This window comes from Apiospora phragmitis (assembly GCF_038363925.1).
Source record: "Apiospora phragmitis strain CBS 135458 chromosome Unknown utg000006l:1.0-5683423.0:1.0-5690449.0, whole genome shotgun sequence".
Lineage (NCBI taxonomy): Eukaryota > Fungi > Ascomycota > Sordariomycetes > Amphisphaeriales > Apiosporaceae > Apiospora > Apiospora phragmitis.
In genome coordinates, this window is record NW_027117404.1 from 1,472,394 (window position 1) to 1,489,580 (window position 17,187).

General features: G+C 54.1%; 6 protein-coding genes across 6 annotated transcripts; 3 read left to right on the forward strand and 3 right to left on the reverse strand.

Moving 5' to 3' along the window:
* Nucleotides 1-1,844: 1,844 nt before the first annotated feature.
* On the forward strand, nucleotides 1,845-5,507 carry PG994_005747 (uncharacterized protein; the record flags this gene model as incomplete). Its single annotated transcript, XM_066857156.1, has 5 exons — nucleotides 1,845-2,018; nucleotides 2,125-2,169; nucleotides 2,236-4,471; nucleotides 4,529-5,280; nucleotides 5,340-5,507. 5 exons carry the CDS (start codon nucleotides 1,845-1,847, stop codon nucleotides 5,505-5,507), a joined length of 3,375 nt encoding a protein of 1,124 aa, XP_066716425.1.
* A 606-nt stretch (nucleotides 5,508-6,113) lies between these two features.
* On the reverse strand, nucleotides 6,114-7,256 carry PG994_005748 (uncharacterized protein; the record flags this gene model as incomplete). Its single annotated transcript, XM_066857157.1, has 3 exons — nucleotides 6,114-6,519; nucleotides 6,657-7,049; nucleotides 7,144-7,256. 3 exons carry the CDS (start codon nucleotides 7,254-7,256, stop codon nucleotides 6,114-6,116), a joined length of 912 nt encoding a protein of 303 aa, XP_066716426.1.
* A 340-nt stretch (nucleotides 7,257-7,596) lies between these two features.
* On the forward strand, nucleotides 7,597-8,034 carry PG994_005749 (uncharacterized protein; the record flags this gene model as incomplete). The annotated part of the gene is made up of 1 exon (XM_066857158.1): nucleotides 7,597-8,034. One exon carries the CDS (start codon nucleotides 7,597-7,599, stop codon nucleotides 8,032-8,034), a length of 438 nt encoding a protein of 145 aa, XP_066716427.1.
* A 1,418-nt stretch (nucleotides 8,035-9,452) lies between these two features.
* Nucleotides 9,453-11,072, forward strand: PG994_005750 (cysteine proteinase; the record flags this gene model as incomplete). Its single annotated transcript, XM_066857159.1, has 1 exon — nucleotides 9,453-11,072. The coding sequence occupies one exon, from the start codon at nucleotides 9,453-9,455 to the stop codon at nucleotides 11,070-11,072; it is 1,620 nt and encodes a 539-aa protein (XP_066716428.1).
* A 618-nt stretch (nucleotides 11,073-11,690) lies between these two features.
* On the reverse strand, nucleotides 11,691-14,102 carry PG994_005751 (uncharacterized protein; the record flags this gene model as incomplete). Its single annotated transcript, XM_066857160.1, has 5 exons — nucleotides 11,691-11,771; nucleotides 11,839-12,321; nucleotides 12,446-12,892; nucleotides 13,076-13,853; nucleotides 13,975-14,102. 5 exons carry the CDS (start codon nucleotides 14,100-14,102, stop codon nucleotides 11,691-11,693), a joined length of 1,917 nt encoding a protein of 638 aa, XP_066716429.1.
* A 569-nt stretch (nucleotides 14,103-14,671) lies between these two features.
* PG994_005752 (DNA polymerase alpha/epsilon subunit B) lies at nucleotides 14,672-17,065 on the reverse strand (the record flags this gene model as incomplete). Its single annotated transcript, XM_066857161.1, has 1 exon — nucleotides 14,672-17,065. The coding sequence occupies one exon, from the start codon at nucleotides 17,063-17,065 to the stop codon at nucleotides 14,672-14,674; it is 2,394 nt and encodes a 797-aa protein (XP_066716430.1).
* Nucleotides 17,066-17,187: the final 122 nt, after the last annotated feature.

Here is a 17,187-nt window from a genome sequence, read left to right on the forward strand (position 1 = left end):
GCCTGTCAAACATGTCTCGAATGCCTCCGGTGGATGCAGCAGGATGTAGCAAGTCGCGAGCTGCGGAAGAGCCTGAGGAGACCGACACAACGTCCGAATAACCGCTGAGTACGCGTCAAGGTTTCCAGTTCGCTCCCGTGCGAGTCATTTGATACGAGGGACGCGCTTGCGGAGCATCGCGATGCTGTCAGTCCGAGGCCGAATGTGCCGGCCAATCTCACCACCGCCCATCATCTTACTTACGTAGGTGGCCCTCAGCCATCCAGCTCTCTGCCCATAGGTGCATGCTATGGCTGCTATCTGTGTGGGACAGACAGGAATGATCAACGGTCCCTAAGAAGGACAATTAACTTCAACTGATATCTAACCTATCAATACGACGAAAGCGAATACCGATTGCTCATTTGGTCTGATGGCAACCGAAAATGCCGCCATTGGCTATGATACAACAGTAAGTGCCTACGGAGACATTCTAATAATAATTGCTGCTGGGGGAATAAGGTAGCGTTTGAAACAGTAAGGGCCAACGGCTACACAGTGCATTGCGGCAATGCCAATCGATCGCCAACAGGGAAAAGGATAGACGGGCGCGGACGGGCATCTCTCCTCCATCCACTAAACAATCGTTATATCTGTCCGCCAATCCATCCTTTTTCTGAGGCCCAACTATGGTACATGTAGGTCACCAAGACCAGCTACCTACCTTACCTACCTAGGTAATCAACATACATGTACTTAGGTAGGCTATATATGTATAATGTTGTGTACCATGTTGAGGGAATTACCCTCAGGCAGGCTAGGCCACTCGATCTACATGGCGAGTACACCCATAACCAGACCTGACGGTGGATTGGTTAATGATCTTCACTGGCGCGGCAATGATGCCGTTGTTTACTGCCACAATGTTGTCCAGTACAGTTTGGGAAGATGGACTTTTCTTTCTTTCCAAACTTAGCGCTCAATCGCGATCAGAATATCGACATCAGCCCTGGCATGGCCCGGTAAATCGGCTCTATCTACCCCGCCAATGCCAATGCCAATGCCCATGCGCGCATTATTGTTACGGAGTAGGTATTGCCCTGTCTAATGCCCTGCCTGCCTGCCTACCTGATCCTTGACCGCATCGCCTGCAACGTCAGACAGGAGAGACACAGCTACAGATGTCTTGAACACCATTAACGAACCACATATCTATATGTAGATCCAGCAGCAGGGTGTGTCGTTCTTGACTACTCCTTTTTTCTCAAATTTAACCTAGCCATCCCTTGATATGACCCTCTCTATTATATGAAATATCGCTACTTTCAATTTGCCTTTCCGTTCTTCAACCCTGTTTCCCCTGCCGAGGTGCCCTCTAGTGCCCTGCTTTCCCCCTGGAAAAAGTGGTACAACGATCCTGTACCCGTCCATTTCAGCTGTTGACATCATCAGGAAAGAGGCGCTTGGACGTCTAGTTGGTTGGTGGCTTTCAGGTCTCGGCTCAGCTGCAATTGATCCAAGCTCGAGCTTCAGTTGGTCCCAATCTTTGTTTCGTTTTAGTGAGCTGGTCTGTTGCAGCAGGAGTTTAGGGGGTTGCCGCAGGTCAAAGTAGGCAACGAACCCCTTCGACTGCATTTCAAATAGCCAAGTTTTTTTCCTTCCTTCCTAGGATATCCAAGAATACGTCTAATAGGACACCAGAGTCCGACTTCATCCACGTCACTGGGCTCGCAGCTCGCATTTCCCTCCCCCGCTCCCCTTGTGCTGCCCACCCAACAAAGACGATCGATCTGCGCGAGAGAGAGAGCTAAAGGGTTTACGCGCGTGTGCCCCCCTACGGAGCCCCCGCCTGTGTGTAGTTCAATATGGTCCGCATCATTCCCTCGCGGCTGAAACCGCATTCGAGCTCCAACACCAATTCCTCCAACAACAGTCGAAGCAGCAGTCCGCTGCGAACGGGCAAATCAGACACCATGCTCAGTGCCGACGGAAAGAAAGAAGCTTGGGCGGGCTTGGTTCTGAAAGTCATCGTGATTCGCGTAAGAAACCACACCATGCTCGCTGCCGGAGGGGGACAGTGCTAGTAGAAGAACAAGAGCGGAAGATTCTACCGAGACCGAGCCCACTGACCAGAATTTCGTTTAGGCAAGGAATCTAGCTGCGAAGGATCGTTCGGGAACTTCTGATCCGGTAAGTCAAAGCCAGACTTCCAGATGCAAAGCTTTGGGGATCGCGTACTGACTAGAGTTCGGGCAGTATCTTCAATTGACCTGCGGCGATTCCAAGTTTACAACTCATTGCGTCCCCAAGACACTCGACCCGGACTGGAACGTGATATGTACTATTCCCGTCACCGGTGTGGAGAATCTTCTACTGGACGCCATCTGCTGGGATAAGGACAGGTTCGGGAAAGATTACCTGGGCGAATTCGATCTGGCTCTCGAGGAGATATTCGCGAATGACAAGACGGCACAGGATCCTACGTGGTACCCGCTGCAGAGCAAGCGAGGCAAGAAAAAGAAGGACGACATTGTATCGGGCGAGGTCCTGCTGCAATGCACCATTTTCGATTCATCCGACAAAGACGCCACAGATGCCCAAATCCTGGAGAAATTACGCCTGCTCGCCGGTACAGCCAGCGACAGTGGTTCGCGCAACGTGACACCCACAAGAACCCCGATCCTGGCTCCTACCACATCCAACAAATCGGCCGTGGAACCCCAGGATTTGCAGCGCAGTGGATCCGACAACTCGCAGGATGATGATTATGACGATGAGCTGATAGACGATGAGGATGACGCGACCCCCGAGGATGAAGACCCGAGCAAGCCCGAAACCATCGAGAAGCGGAAGAGAAGATTGAGAATCCGAGGGCTGAAGCGCAAGAAGAGACAAAACCCTTACGAGTTTACCCACAGCGGCAACGATGTTGTTGGTCTCATTTTCCTGGAGATCATCAACATTACCGATCTCCCGCCTGAGCACAACCTGACTAGGACCAGTTTCGACATGGACCCGTTCGTTGTTGCCTCGCTTGGCAAGAAAACATACCGGACAAAGTATATCAGGCATAACCTAAACCCCATCTTCAACGAGAAGATGCTGTTCCAAGTGCTGGGTCACGAGCAGACCTACTCGTTCTCATTCACCGTTATAGACCGCGACAAGTACTCGGGCAATGATTTTATTGCGTCTTCCAGTCTGCCCCTTAGAGAGCTGATCGAGAAGGCTCCTAAGGCGGACCCAGAGACTGGGTTGTATGACCTCAAGGATCCTCCAGAATACGAGCCTGCGAAGAAGGCGTCAAAGTTCAGTAGATTGACAATATCGAGGAGTCCTTCTCAGCAGAGTCTGAAGGGCCGGCCGCCATTGACCAAGAACCCTTCCGCGTCATCAACTGCGACACAGCGAGGCACATCTCCCGGAGCAGCGCCTACATCGGCTCCTAACCCTAGCCTGCTCCAACCTGGAGAGGTTCCTTCCCTCAACGCTGAGGGCAGCGATACTTCCGATGACGACTCGGATTTCATTAGTTTCACGATTCCTCTCAAGATGAAGAACCAGGAAAAATGGGAGGCCAAGCACAACCCACAGCTCTATATCCGCGCCAAGTATATGCCCTACCCCGCGCTTCGGCAACAATTCTGGCGCGCAATGCTCAGACAGTATGACACCGATGAGAGTGGTGACATCAGCAAGGTCGAGCTGACTACTATGCTGGATACGCTCGGCTCGACGCTGAAAGAATCTACCATCGATAGTTTCTTTCAACGGTTCCCACACAAGGCTGCTGATAACGAGACGCCCGATCTCACCGTAGACGAGGCTGTTATCTGTTTGGAGGATCAACTACAGAAGAAGGTACAGGGCCTTGGTGACAAGATGAAGCATATGCTCCCAGATGCGGATAAGCTGAAGGCTACCTTACATATGACCAACCAGGAGTCATCTAGTTCTTCTTCCACTCCGCTTGAAACCCCTAGCGAAGCTGGCTCTTTCGTGCTCAGCCCAGAGTCTTCCGAGGTTCAAGGTCAGCAGCCAGCGACATCTACCCTGAATGTACCCGACCTCAACACGCCCGGGGAAGAAGGCGTGAACCTGGAAAAGGATGACCTGAACGATGACTACAAGGAGGAACATGTTGTCGAAATTCGGGAATGCCCGATCTGTCACCAACCGCGACTCAACAAGCGTAGGGATGCTGACATCATCACTCATATTGCCACTTGCGCCAGTCAAGATTGGAGGCAAGTCAATTCGTTGATGATGGGTGGGTTTGTCACAGCGAGCCAGGCCCAGAGGAAGTGGTATTCCAAGGTCATCACGAAGATTTCTTACGGTGGCTACAAGTTGGGCGCCAATTCGGCCAACATCCTCGTGCAAGATCGTCTCACTGGCCAAATCAACGAAGAGAAGATGAGTGTATATGTCCGACTTGGCATCCGTCTACTTTACAAGGGCTTGAAATCTAGGGATATGGAGAAGAAGCGAAGTAAGTTCGTTCCTGCGGTGAAGTAATCGAACGATTTCGTACTAACTTGATGTGCAGTCCGTAAACTGCTCAAGGGTTTGAGTATCAAGCAAGGCAAGAAGTACGACGACCCGGCTTCCAAGTCCGAAATTCCTGGCTTCATTGAGTTCCACAACCTCGACATGTCCGAGGTCTTATTGCCGATGGACCAGTTCAAGAACTTCAATGAGTTTTTCTATCGTGCTCTCAAGCCAGATGCCCGACCTTGCTCGGCCCCTGACGACCCCAATATACTCGTTTCACCTGCCGACTGCCGATCCGTTGTCTTCAACCGTATGGACCAAGCCACCAAGATCTGGGTCAAGGGCCGCGAGTTCTCGGTCAAGAGACTGCTTGGTAATGCTTATCCCGAGGACGCTCCGCGTTACGAGAATGGCGCAATGGGCATCTTCCGACTGGCACCACAAGATTACCATCGTTTCCACATTCCTGTTGATGGTATCCTGCGAGAACCCAAGTTGATTGCTGGGGAGTACTACACTGTCAACCCCATGGCCATTCGTTCGGCGCTTGACGTATACGGAGAAAACGTTCGCGTGATCTGCCCTATCGACAGCCCCAAGTTTGGGCGCGTTATGGTCATATGTGTGGGCGCCATGATGGTCGGCAGCACTGTAATCACACGCAAGGAGGGTGACGAGGTTAAGAGGGCGGAAGAGCTTGGCTACTTCAAATTCGGAGGCAGTACGATTGTGGTGCTGTTTGAGGAGGGGAGCATGGTATACGATGCTGACCTGGTGGACAATTCCAACAGTGCATTGGAAACTCTGGTATGTTCATCCACCCGATCGCAGTTCCTTGTCAAGGCAAAGCTAATGTTATAATATAGGTTCGTGCTGGCATGTCCATTGGTCACAGTCCCGAAGTTCCTCAGTGGACTCCTGATATGCGCAAGAACGACAGCCAAATCACCGAAGCAGATAAGCAAGAGGCTCATCGTCGCATTCGAGGTGGTGGCGGCGGTCCTGACGGTATGGGAGGCTTGCCTCCGCCTTAGAAAGGCTCCGGCTGGCAGCTGCGGCAGTTGCTCTCCGTTTCAGGAGGCTTCAACCCTCAATGCCCATCATCGGGCCGTGACGAATAGAGAAAATGCAGAGAAAGAACGGGTTGCCAATTGACATGGAATTGGTCGTTTTCTTCAACTGGCATGGTTTTTTCCCTTCCGAAACAGACACTTTCCTTTTGATCGTAGGAATGGCCGGCCAAGAAAGGGGAAGGAACGCAATGCGTCGATTGGTCTATCCCGGTATTAAGTAACCCCAAGAATCATAGAGATGCAGCATGGACAGCACACTTTCAGATAACAGTCGTTTGTTGTAGCCTGTTAATTGATATTCGTCAAACAAAAATGAAAAAGGTCATATTCATATGGACACCATGTTCTTTCTCATCTTCATATTTTTTATTCGTATATGTCGTGATGTACATTGATATTTGACTTGACAACTGCAGTGGAGAAGAGGCGGGAAGAACTACAAGATCCATTCCAGCTCCATAGATGTACCCCCCATGCATAAGACACCCAACACCTGATGCCTGTAATGTATGCCATGCAGAGGGTAAAATCAGTCAAATTCATTCTGATTGTATCATGTCTATCTATCTATCGCCAGTCGGCAAGCACCGTATCACCGTCCTGGACCTCGGCGAACCGGACCCCGTCGGTCCACAGCGTCTTGCACTTGACATCGTCCTTGGCCTCGGGCCCGACGTCACCGACCACGGAGCCGTTGAAGTACGTCCCATTGGCCGAGGCATCGTTGCCGGAGAAGAGACCTGCCGCGCGCAGCACGTCCCGCGCCGACTGGGCCGTGGTGCGGAAGTTGCCGTTGGGCTGAAACCACGACATGATGGGCACCAGCCACGGCATTAGCCAGTCCGCCATGAACCGCAGCAGCGGCGTGCCGCGATCCCTTATCAGGTTCGACGGCATCGCGCCCGGGTCCACGCCGACGACGGTGAGGGCGGAGAGTGCGGGGTCGGCCGCGATGCGTTCGGATAGCTCGCGCCTATTTCGATGAATGGGGGGGATGGTGTCAAATTTTATTTCCCCAAAAGAAGCCGCTTCTTCCACTTTGAATTCACATCATCATGACTTCGGCAAGTTTGGAGGCGCCATATCTCCGATACCCGGCGTCGGCGTCACCCGGATGTTCCACCATCGAGCTCCACTTCCCCGTGGCGACCTTCTCGGTGTCCATGGGCTGGCCCGCAAAAATCTGCCGGTACTGCTCGGCCGTGTACGCGGCGTCCGTGGGTGGGGCCCATCGTGTTGCGCCTGTCCGTCGTCTCGTGCGACCAGCTGCCGAGCACGACGACACGGCCCCTCTCGCGGTCCAGGCTCTCGAGCAGCAGCAGGGTCAGCAGGAAGTGCGACAGGTAGTTGACCTGGAAGGCCTGGTCGAAGCCGTCGGCCGTCCGCGTCTGCGTCGTGTACTCCTGCCAGCCCGCGTTCAGCACCAGCGCCCGGAGGCGCGGCAGCGCGCCCGCCGCCCGCACGCTCGCCAGGCTGCCCAGGTCCAGGGGCACCAGGTCGTAGCTGTGGTGGCGAGGGTGGCCGTTTGCGGCCCCGGCACTTTGAAGCACCTTTTGCACGGCCGCGGCTCGCTGCGGACTGCGGATGGTGTACAGACCGTGATAGTTCGCAGCCAGAGTCGGGTGTCCGGGCGATCTGGTCCACAATTGCCGAGCCTAGGCCGCCGTTGGCGCCGGTTACGAAGATGCTGCCTTGAGGGGTTGTCGCCATCGCTGCAGGTCCGATGTTTATTTCATCTGATCCAGCGCTCAATTACAATTAAGAAAGCGATGCAAATGCCCTTCTACACAAACTTTATATGTTTAGTGCTTCCTGATTTCATAGCCGATTTTAACTACCTGGCATAAATATATTCTGCCCCGTTGCGGTCGGGCACAGGAGTTGCAGTTCAGCCGAACCGGCGTAATAGACGTCCGTCCGTCTGTTGGCCCCGAAAAAGAAAAGCGCGAAAAGGTGCCGAGACGAGGTCCAGTACGTTCTGAAACTGCCGTCGCCCAATTCAAAGTTTTAGCTGCAGCTCACCATTGAAGGCAGGCAGTATGCAGCAAACATGCCTGCCCGCGCTTCCCCTCCTTCCTCCAAATATTTTGCATTGCATCTCGACTTCTCGTATGTCGGGGCAGAAGTCATCATCGTACGATCTCGAGCAGCATTCGGTTCCCCATTCATCGCCGGCGTACGTTACATTGCAGCAAAGTCAGTTCCCTGGACGCGACCTGCCGCGACCTGCCTGTACATATCCGAAACGCCACGTCTTTTCTTATCGATCTATGAGGTCAAACTCAAGCCTAACGACCTCCAGCTTCAGCCAATCACCATGAACGTTTGCGCACGAGGTTCCCAACAGGAACTGTCGATGATGAAAAGGACTCGAAATGTGTTGCGCGTTGCAACAAAGGTCGTTCCGTCTCGCAGCCCGATTGTCCTGATTGGTCCCCGCTCCACCAGCCTGCGTTCTGGGCTTGCTGGGGGACTCTTTGGTGGCTAGATGGTCGTCACTGGGGAGGCATGTTCGTCCTAATTCCCATCAAGGTTGGCTTGGGTATGCGCGTACAGTACTGGTAATGCCCCAGCAGCCTTGCTGTGACCCAACACTCTTCGGTTAGCTAGCATAGCATTGCCCAGATGCTCGTTCTGAGTGAGCAAACAGCTGGCTCTGGCTCTGGCTTCGGCTCTGGCTTCGGCTCTGGCTTGGGTACCCCTTGCTTGAACTGTGAACATACAGGTGCCTGGCAGTATTTGGCGCCCGTGGGGAACTTTATGCGGGAAACCATCCCCAGATTTTTGTCGAGCCTAATATGCCGGCTTCCAAGCACTGACTTTGCATACGTGGTAGCTGAGGGAAGTTACACTGACCTCATGTCGGCACCCCTGGCTTGCCGCCAAAAACCGGTGGAAAGCGAGCAGAGATCGATCTATTCGTTCGGACAAGGTTTGCCTACTATTACTAGAGAGGCGTACCTTGGCGGGAACACGGTTCCCCCGCAGCCTCAAGGTGCTAGCTAGGCTTTGAGCCGCATCCCGGACTGCAAGGTTTGAGTTTCGTCTATTAGTGGACAGGAGTCTGGGGCAGCTCAACTCCAACCTCGAAGTCAATTCCACTCCCTGCAGATCTCCATCGCCATTCCATCAGCGGGGCATATGGTCGGACCGAAGACAGAGATGCTCAGCAGCGTTCATTCCGTTGGGATCCAATGGTTACGCAGTTTCTGGTCAGTCAGCTTCGGGGGATTTGTGAGTCTCCATGGGCCTAAACGAAGGCTTCGTTGATACATATGGTATGGGAGAATCCCTGAAGCAACTCGTGAGCAGGCGGTTGTCCGAAGAGTCTGCCCGCAACTGGGCAAGGTCCTGGTTATGAACTCTGAAACCTGCTCCCTCACAGAGGACATGCACTGCTTTCAGCTGAGTTCAACATGGCGGCGAGCCATTACGTTGAACAAGTTTGGATACCCTTCGGGAGCCATCTCGATCCTTGTCCAGATGGAGGAGCATCCAATCATACCCATCCTTTCTTAGCAATAGGGGCAAGTCGCACTGCCCAAACTCGCAAGGTGATCTAGCCCCAGCGCAAATTCTGGGACCATTACACTGTGAATCCAATGATCTCCAACGCCTGTGTTGTCATGGATCCATCACGAAGTTACGCACCGGTTGGGTGTAGGGCCCTAACGCACGTTGTAAGTCTATTCCTCCCTTTCCATGTGCATAGTCCTACAACCTGTGATTTCCCCTCACTTTCAGCGAGCAGGACTTGAGGCTCCCCAGCTTCGGAAAGGGGTATAAATACCGTCAAGCCTACCGTTCCAGAGCAGAAGTTTTCTTCTCCTCAAGCCACCCGCCTCCATCATAATAACGACTGCTTACAAGATATCTTACTGTTCATATCATAACTCGTTGATCAATATGTATAACCAATCTTCTTCATCCGGCTCCCGCAACGAGGTCACTGTTGACCCGTATGTTCTCTTTGAGGCTCTGACTGGCCGTAAGGTCGATGCCCGTCCCTCGTCTACTATGGACGAGTATGATGACCTCCGGGATGTCCGCGTCTCCAGCGGGGATATTGGAAAGTTCCCCGACCCCGATAAGGAGCCCAGTGACGTGGTCGTCGGCGCCATCAACCCCTATGCTTTGGTTGAGTCGATGGTGGGCCACCGCCTGGAGCACAACACCCGCGACTGCGCCCGCATTGTTTCGGATGTCCTCCAAACCGACTATGACGAGCTCTTTGACCTGAAGCATGATTCCATCCTTTATGCTGGTCTGAAGCTCGATTCGGAGAACAAGACTGCGGAGCTGCTCAAGTCTGACGACGTCAAAATTCTTGATGAGAACGACCTTGTCACCCCGGATCTTTCCCGTGTTGAGAAGCTCGATGATCTCGAGCAGGTCGGTCTCCAGGGCATTGGCAGCACCAAGGTGAAGCTGGCTCGTCTTCAGAATGGCAAGCTTCGGGTCATCCTTGACGGCCACAACCTCTCCAAGACCGTCTCCAACACCCAGATCACCATGTCTGTGAACGACCTGGCCACCATGTTCCGTCGCTCCAAGGGTCAGTGGGCACCGCCAAATGCCACCTGGCGCTACGCCGAAGAGACGGCTCGTCACCAGTACCAGCAGCGGATGTTCATGGACTTCAACAACCGCCTCAGCATGAACGAGAGGCCCTCCGGCTATAATAACAACATGATGCGTAGTCGTTGCGGTACTGTGGCCAACCGCTTCGATGACCCGGTCCAGGGAGCTCTGAGCAACTCTTGGCTCATTTCCGCCATCTTCTCGGTCTTCTGGGCCAACCCGGCCATCATCAACCGTTCCACCCGTAGCATCAGCCACGACTACAACGACGAGCGCGATGACAGTCGCCGCCGCCAGCAACAGTTCGAGATCAAGTTCCACGACAAGGGTGGACGCAACAACAACAGCACCCAGACCGTCAAGGTGAACCATGAGATCCCGGTCAACAACTCCAGCATGGACAGCATCTACGCCCGCTCCAGCGACCGCATGGACATCTGGCCCGCGCTGTACGAGAAGGCCTTCGCCAAGTGGATCACGGGCGACAGCAGCGACCGCCCCGACATCACCCAGACGGCGTACGGTGACCCCATCAAGGCCATGGCGCAGATCAACGGCCGCGATCCCCACTACTTCTTCACGGCCGACCGCGGCCACAAGGAGCTGCTGGGAATCGTGCGCGCCTGCTCGGTCAACTTCAAGACCATCAACCCCATGGCCGCGTACACGTACGCCACGGGCAAGATGTACAAGGGCTCCAACCTGGTCGCCAACCACGCCTACTCGGTGCTGGGTTGGTGCCAGTTCGGCGACCGCTCGTATATCGTGCTACGCAACCCGTGGGGCGTCACCGAGCCCCTGGGCCTGAACAGCTACCCGGGCCTCCTCGACCGCGTCGACCCCGAGTTCTGGCGCCCCGCCTGCATGCTCGACAGCAACGGCGTCTTGGCCCTCGAGTGCACCGAGTTCCAGAAGCTCTTCGCTTGCATCGGTGTCGCCAACTGAGTTGCTGGCGATACAGCGGATGATGATGGTGTCCATGGTCCGCCATCGCCATCATCTCCACTGTCGCCGCCGCCGCCGCCGCCACCGGCTTTGACTACTGCTGTCTCCGCCGCTACTGACAATCATAATGACTTACGACAGCTAAGCTTGGACGAAATGTGTTTCCTGCGTATTCACGTGCTCTACGCCCCCACTCACTCTTCGCGAGTAACTGAATGAGCTAAAAGCGACCTGTTTTCCAGTGGATCACGCAATGTCGTCCGTAACACACATTCCTTAACCCTATTACTAATGACGAGGTTCCTCCAAGGGGTATTTCGCTGGGCTGTGTGCCATTCTGTATGGGAACATTTTGGGGGTATATGAGGTTTGGCTAGGTCCTCATAGCTGACTTACATACTCACCTGAAAGTCAATTGATTTTAACTTAATTGCATGCTCTCTATTTGGGGTGACTTGGCGAATGATTGATCTCGGGCTCACTTTCTCGTAGCCAGATCCAGCTATTTTCTATACAGTTTGAATGTACTGAGGTAGGGTCCGCTGGATGGTCAAAGGGGCATTTGTAATAGGGGGTTGACTTGGAAGTGTCACGTGTCTATCAATGCGTTTTAATAAGTTAGAACTCCATGCTCGACGTGTCTAGCCTTGCCTTTTCAGTCCAAAATGCATTTGGATCATTGAATGCCACTGGCGCATCCTGTAGGCCATTGCTTAGGGTTAGCTCGGACCGACTAAACAAATTCGTGTTTGGGATTACCACTTACGACCCACGATTCTGTCGACGCTGCATCATCCTGCAGAAAAGCCGACGACGACGCTGCCATCGTCAGGATCCCGTTCCCGAACAAGTCGTGCGCCGTGGCCGGCAAGGGGGGCCGTATCGACAGAGGATCCAGTTCGTAGTAGCCCGTCCACTTGTCGGCCGCCAGCTCGAGGCCCCGGAGCACGGGGGCCAGCCCCTTACTCGAAGTGTCGCCCTTTTTGTTCAGGATGCTCTTGAGGAGCGTGTCACCCTCGGCGGCTAGCTGCCGGTCCTGCGACGCCTGCGCGTGGCCCGGCTCGTACGTGATGTTCACCAGCAGGATCACGAGGGCGGAGAAGAGCAGGCAGGCGCTGAACCCGAGGAGGGTGGTGTTGTTGTTTTGGTCATTGGTCTGTTGTCGTTCGCCACGTCGACCGCTCAGGATCAGCTGGACGCTGCGTCGCGAGGCCAAAACACATTTGTTCCATGCGTCTGGGATGGGAGGCTACATGACATGACATACGTGTGAGCGTGATTATTAGAGTGAGCGAATCGAACGTCGTTTGATACGAGAGCGAATTGGGTTACAGGAGCTGGCAGCGATGAAGAAGAAGGGGGGGGAAGCTCACCTGCAATCTGTGCATGCAATTTTCTGACTTGTTGCTGAAATTCTCTAGGGCCGTGCGACCGAGTACATCGATATTCTGCACCCAGACCGAGTCCCATGAGTACAGGCCGTGTAGATTGAAAAGGCAGAGAAGGTACGTGTGGTTCAAGGAGGTCGCCGTGTTAGTGGTGGCTACGTCAGCCAGGAGCGTATCGCCAGTGACGAACTGGTTTTCCTGGCGGACAGGAGGAGGAGGAGGCAGACCGGAGCGCCTCCTCCACGTATCTAGCAGGGCGTCGAGACGGGCGACTTGCTGCCGGCGCTGTTCCGGCGTCTCCCTCAGCGAGCGCACGCTGTAGAGGCTGTCGTAGATCTGGCCCTCGACGAAGGCGAGCTGGACACGGGCGCGCAGGTAGTGGAACGGCTGCGGTTCCTCCATGATGCTGAACATGTTGTTCTCGGGAATCCGCTTGAGGCGGCGGCAGTGCCTGGGAGGTTCAGATCGATATCACTGTCCAGCTGCACCGATGGCGTGTTTGTTTTAAGGCTGATGTCCTAAGAAAGAAATCTTTTTGTAAGCGCTGATTAACTACTACCTGCTCACTCACGCATGCACACACGCCAAGGGCGTACAACTTCTCTCGTTTCGTACCTTGTCAAAGCAATAGCATATCCAGAAGATGTTGTGCCGCTGCTGCGCCTCGCGAAGAGAGAAGGACGTATCAGAAGCCCTCGTGTGCATCTGCAGGCTATGCGCCAGGCGCATGGCCGCGCTTATCAGCATAGAGCCCGACCTTTCGTCGCCGTCGGCCAGGTGCAGCACGACCAGGGCCAGAAGCACCTGGATCCCGAGCGTGTCCTCGTCCCGGGTGACCAACTCCTGGAGGAGCCGCTCGCAGTTTCGCAAGCACTGCTGGCTCTTGTCCTCGGCGAACGGATACGGCGGCACAGTAGTGTCCATGTTGTTGGCGACCTCATGTTCGCCTACATCGGGCCGGAGCCGGTACCCAATGGCCAGAATGGAATGGACGAGGGTGAAATCCACTCTCTGTCTCTGCTGCTGCTCGGGGCCGCCCGAATAGCACCGGTGGAGGAGCTTCATGAAGGTGGGCTCATGGTGCAGGGGTAGAGCACTGTTGAATTCGCGGAAGTAGGTCTCGATGACGGGTAAAGCCTCATGCAGGGGCGGCAGCTCGGGAAAGGAGCCACCTACCACGGAAGAAGCGTTGCTGCTGCTGCTTACGAAAGTCTCCGGAATGCTTATTAGATTCACGTTGGTGCTGAAATCGTGGGGGTTGATAATAGGCGGATAGCCAAGCAGCGATTCTAACGAAATGTCTCCTGATGATGCACCCAGGCAGTCGAGTCTGGCCTCGATCCCCTTCAGGCGGGCCTCGAGGCTCTCATTGTTATTGTTGGATGTGTGGGATCTTGATTATACACATTGGTCAGTTGTTGCAAGCGCAAGATGGATGATGAAGATGGAGCAGCATTCCCTCCCCCTCCTTCCCCCCCCTCCCCCCAAAAGCATATAATTGATCATTCACCTACTCGTAATCCCGTTCAGGTGGTGGCACATCGGCAGGCTTCAGCTTCGGAGCCATCGCCCGTCTCCGTATGAGTGTGGTGGTACATCGGACCTTGTACAGCTGACAGTTGGAGCAGACCAGCTTCGTCATGTCGCACTTGATCTTGCGACTATAGCAAGTGTCGCCTATAGCGAGCCATGGTGGAGACTTCAGTCTATTTGGTTTTCACCCTCCATATTCAAGTTCACGTACATGCCTATATATATGTGGTTAGCATGAGGGGCAGTGAGGATGCTAAATGCCTCCTTACTTTTCGTCGAGACAGATTCTCCATCGTGATAGCGTCGCAATATCTATTGGGATGGTTGGTGCGCCTCGGAACATTGAGAGAAACGAAATAGATCGACCATCAAATCCTCGTGTATACTTATATGCAAGAGGATTGATTGTATTGCCCCGGCTGACAAATGTAATACGCTAACGTGATTGTCCAGCACCAGCAAGCCTTCAGCTTACTGTACACCCCTGGCTGATGCCCTTCAATGATAGGGAGATCAGTGCAGTACAAGTTGACCAAAATAACCTCCCTCTATGCATCAATGCCAGAACCCGATAATGCTCACAGAACTGTGCAAGAGCACCTATGTATATACCATGCTGTCGTTATATTCATCATTACATCTTCCATGAAACTCTCGAGGAATTCCCACCGTCTAAGCTCAAAACATGCACTCCCGAATCTTTCCCGTGCCACCCAGAGTATACTCTATCCACCTCCCAACGCCTCGCCTCCCAGCTACAAGTACGGTGCCGGGGTTCATAACGTGACAGCCCTCGTACGTGACACAGAACGGCGGGGCGGTGGCGTCGACCAGTACCATGGACGTCGGCAGCGGATACAGTTGCAGAGCCGACGAGTAGTCCCAATGCACCGGGCGGATCTGTTGACGGAAAGGCGCTAGGTAGCCCTGATCCAGGATTGTCTTGACGAGTTTCCGGGCGGCCTGCACGTCGTACAGCACCCCGGGGGCCGTAGCCTCAGGGGGTGCCGCATCGACATCCATGGCCTCTTCAGGAGGTGCCTGGTCATCCAGCGCACTGGCACTATGCTCCATCTCCATGTCGTTGTCTTTGGAAGCAGCCGGGTCCTGATCCTCTTCTCCTTCGTAGTTCGGTTGTGATGTCTTGAGCCGCACAGCCGTTCGCCGCAGGCGAGCAGACATGTCATCTCGGAAAAGCACCATCTCGTGCGCTGGACCAAAAACCGAAAGCCGGGCTGGATTCGTGGTCCAAATGGCCTCGCCGCCGTGCTTCACCCCACCTTCTGAGTTGGCAGAAGCAATGGCTCTCCGTATGCGGCTCGTGAACATTTCGGGCACCGCCTTCCGGGGAAGCGGCACTGCAGCGCCGGCCGAGAAACTAGATGCCCAGCCATCATTATCGCCAGGTACGAACACAAAGGTGGACGATTGCAGTAAAGTCGGGAACTCCGACACAACAGACGCCAATGAGTCGAAGTACTCCTTGTACTCTACACTGCCACCGCTGGCACCACCTCCTGCCATTATTGCATGTTGGGTAAAGTTGCCGGTGAGAACGAAGGTCATTGGCGATGAGCCCTCAGGCTCCGTAGAGTAGATGGTGAGGATCTTGTGCAGAGCCTGCAAAGCGCGGGGCTGGTCAAGATTGAACTCGCCAAGAATGATGATCCGGCCTCGACTGGGTCTATCCGAATCCGGGGTTGCTGGCTGTAGCATGCGACGCTCGAGCCTCCGCATCTTCTGGCCGACAGCTCTCTCACTCCCAACGCCTAGAAAGTCGATCCAACCGAACCCACCTCCTATAGTGTGGTCCTGATCACCACCTGGTCCACTCACGCCAAGCGTCACCTTCCGCTTCTCGCAGGGAGGTTGCCCAATGAAGAAACATTGGAACCGGCCACCAATAATACCGCCGATACCATTACTTCCACCGAGACCCTTGCCAGTAGATTCCTCTTCTTCTTCGTAGATACCATCGACCAAAACAACCATACCAGGTGTAAACCAGGCTGAATCTTCTGGAATAGATACCGCATGTGCAACGTCTAGCGAGATAGCACCCGTTAGATCGTTGATTGTTAATGCGCCAGTGGGAGATATTGACAGTAGCCCCAACAGCATATGATGAGTGCCATGACGTCCAAGCAAGTTTGCTATCGGTGTGATTTTGTGCGTTTGCTGTGATGTCAGGGTAGAGGAAGACGACCTCTGCAACGAGGCCGCCGGGCCCCTAGCAGCCGCGACGGCTGATGTCTGGAAAGATTCGTTCCGAAGCAGCCTTTGGTGAATGACATTGTATCTGTTCCTGAAGAGCGTGGTTTTGTGAGAGGCCGCGGGCATCAAGGAAGGTTTCGAGGGGTCCCTCTCAAAATGCTTCTTGTTGGTATTGTATAGCATTCGTGGTTGTTCGTAAGCGCTGACAACCTTCAGCCATTTTCTGGGATCCTTGGCGTCATCATCATCATTGCCGTCTTCTTCCTCCATGCCTAAGCTCGACATGCCGAAACTTTGTTGGCTGTCATATCTCGTGAGACTTTTGTTAGATCTTATTCCTAGCCGAGTATTGGAGAAATCGGATTCTTGAAGCGGCTCTATCGCCAGGCTGTTTTGTCGGCTGAGCTCTCGGCCAGTCACTATCCTCCCGCCCGTCATGTTCCCTTCGAGCGTCTTGAGTATCTCTTTGAGCTCCGAGCTCGCCCCATCGACGATAACGCCTCCATTTCGATTCTTCCAGCCCTTAGCGGCTTCCTCCAGCACTTTCTCGGCCAACCCTTCTTCGCGCCATCCTGAGCCACAATGCCTTCCAATGAAGGTCGCTAGCTCTTGCAAGGCAGATGAGGTGAGTGTCAGGCTGTGCTTCTTGGTGAAGGTGCGAAAGGCGAGTGGCCGTAGGGTCGCTGGCGGTAGAAGTATCGGCAAAATACTGGCTTTGGGCGGTGGCGGCACAAAGGGCTTTAGTGTGTGGGCAGGTGTGCCGAATGCTGGCGAGGAAGACGGGATCGAACTCGAGGGTAGCACGGGATTCGGGGGTTTGGCGAATATAGGCGCTGTCGGGGGTTTCCGAGCTTGCATCGTGATGTCTTTGCTCTCGATCCGTACTTGTGAGAGTCGTCCTTCATGTGAATCTCAGAAATCGGTTGCTTCAGATGTTCCTTAACAGATTGATAAATTGATTGGCACTAAAGACGCGTCGC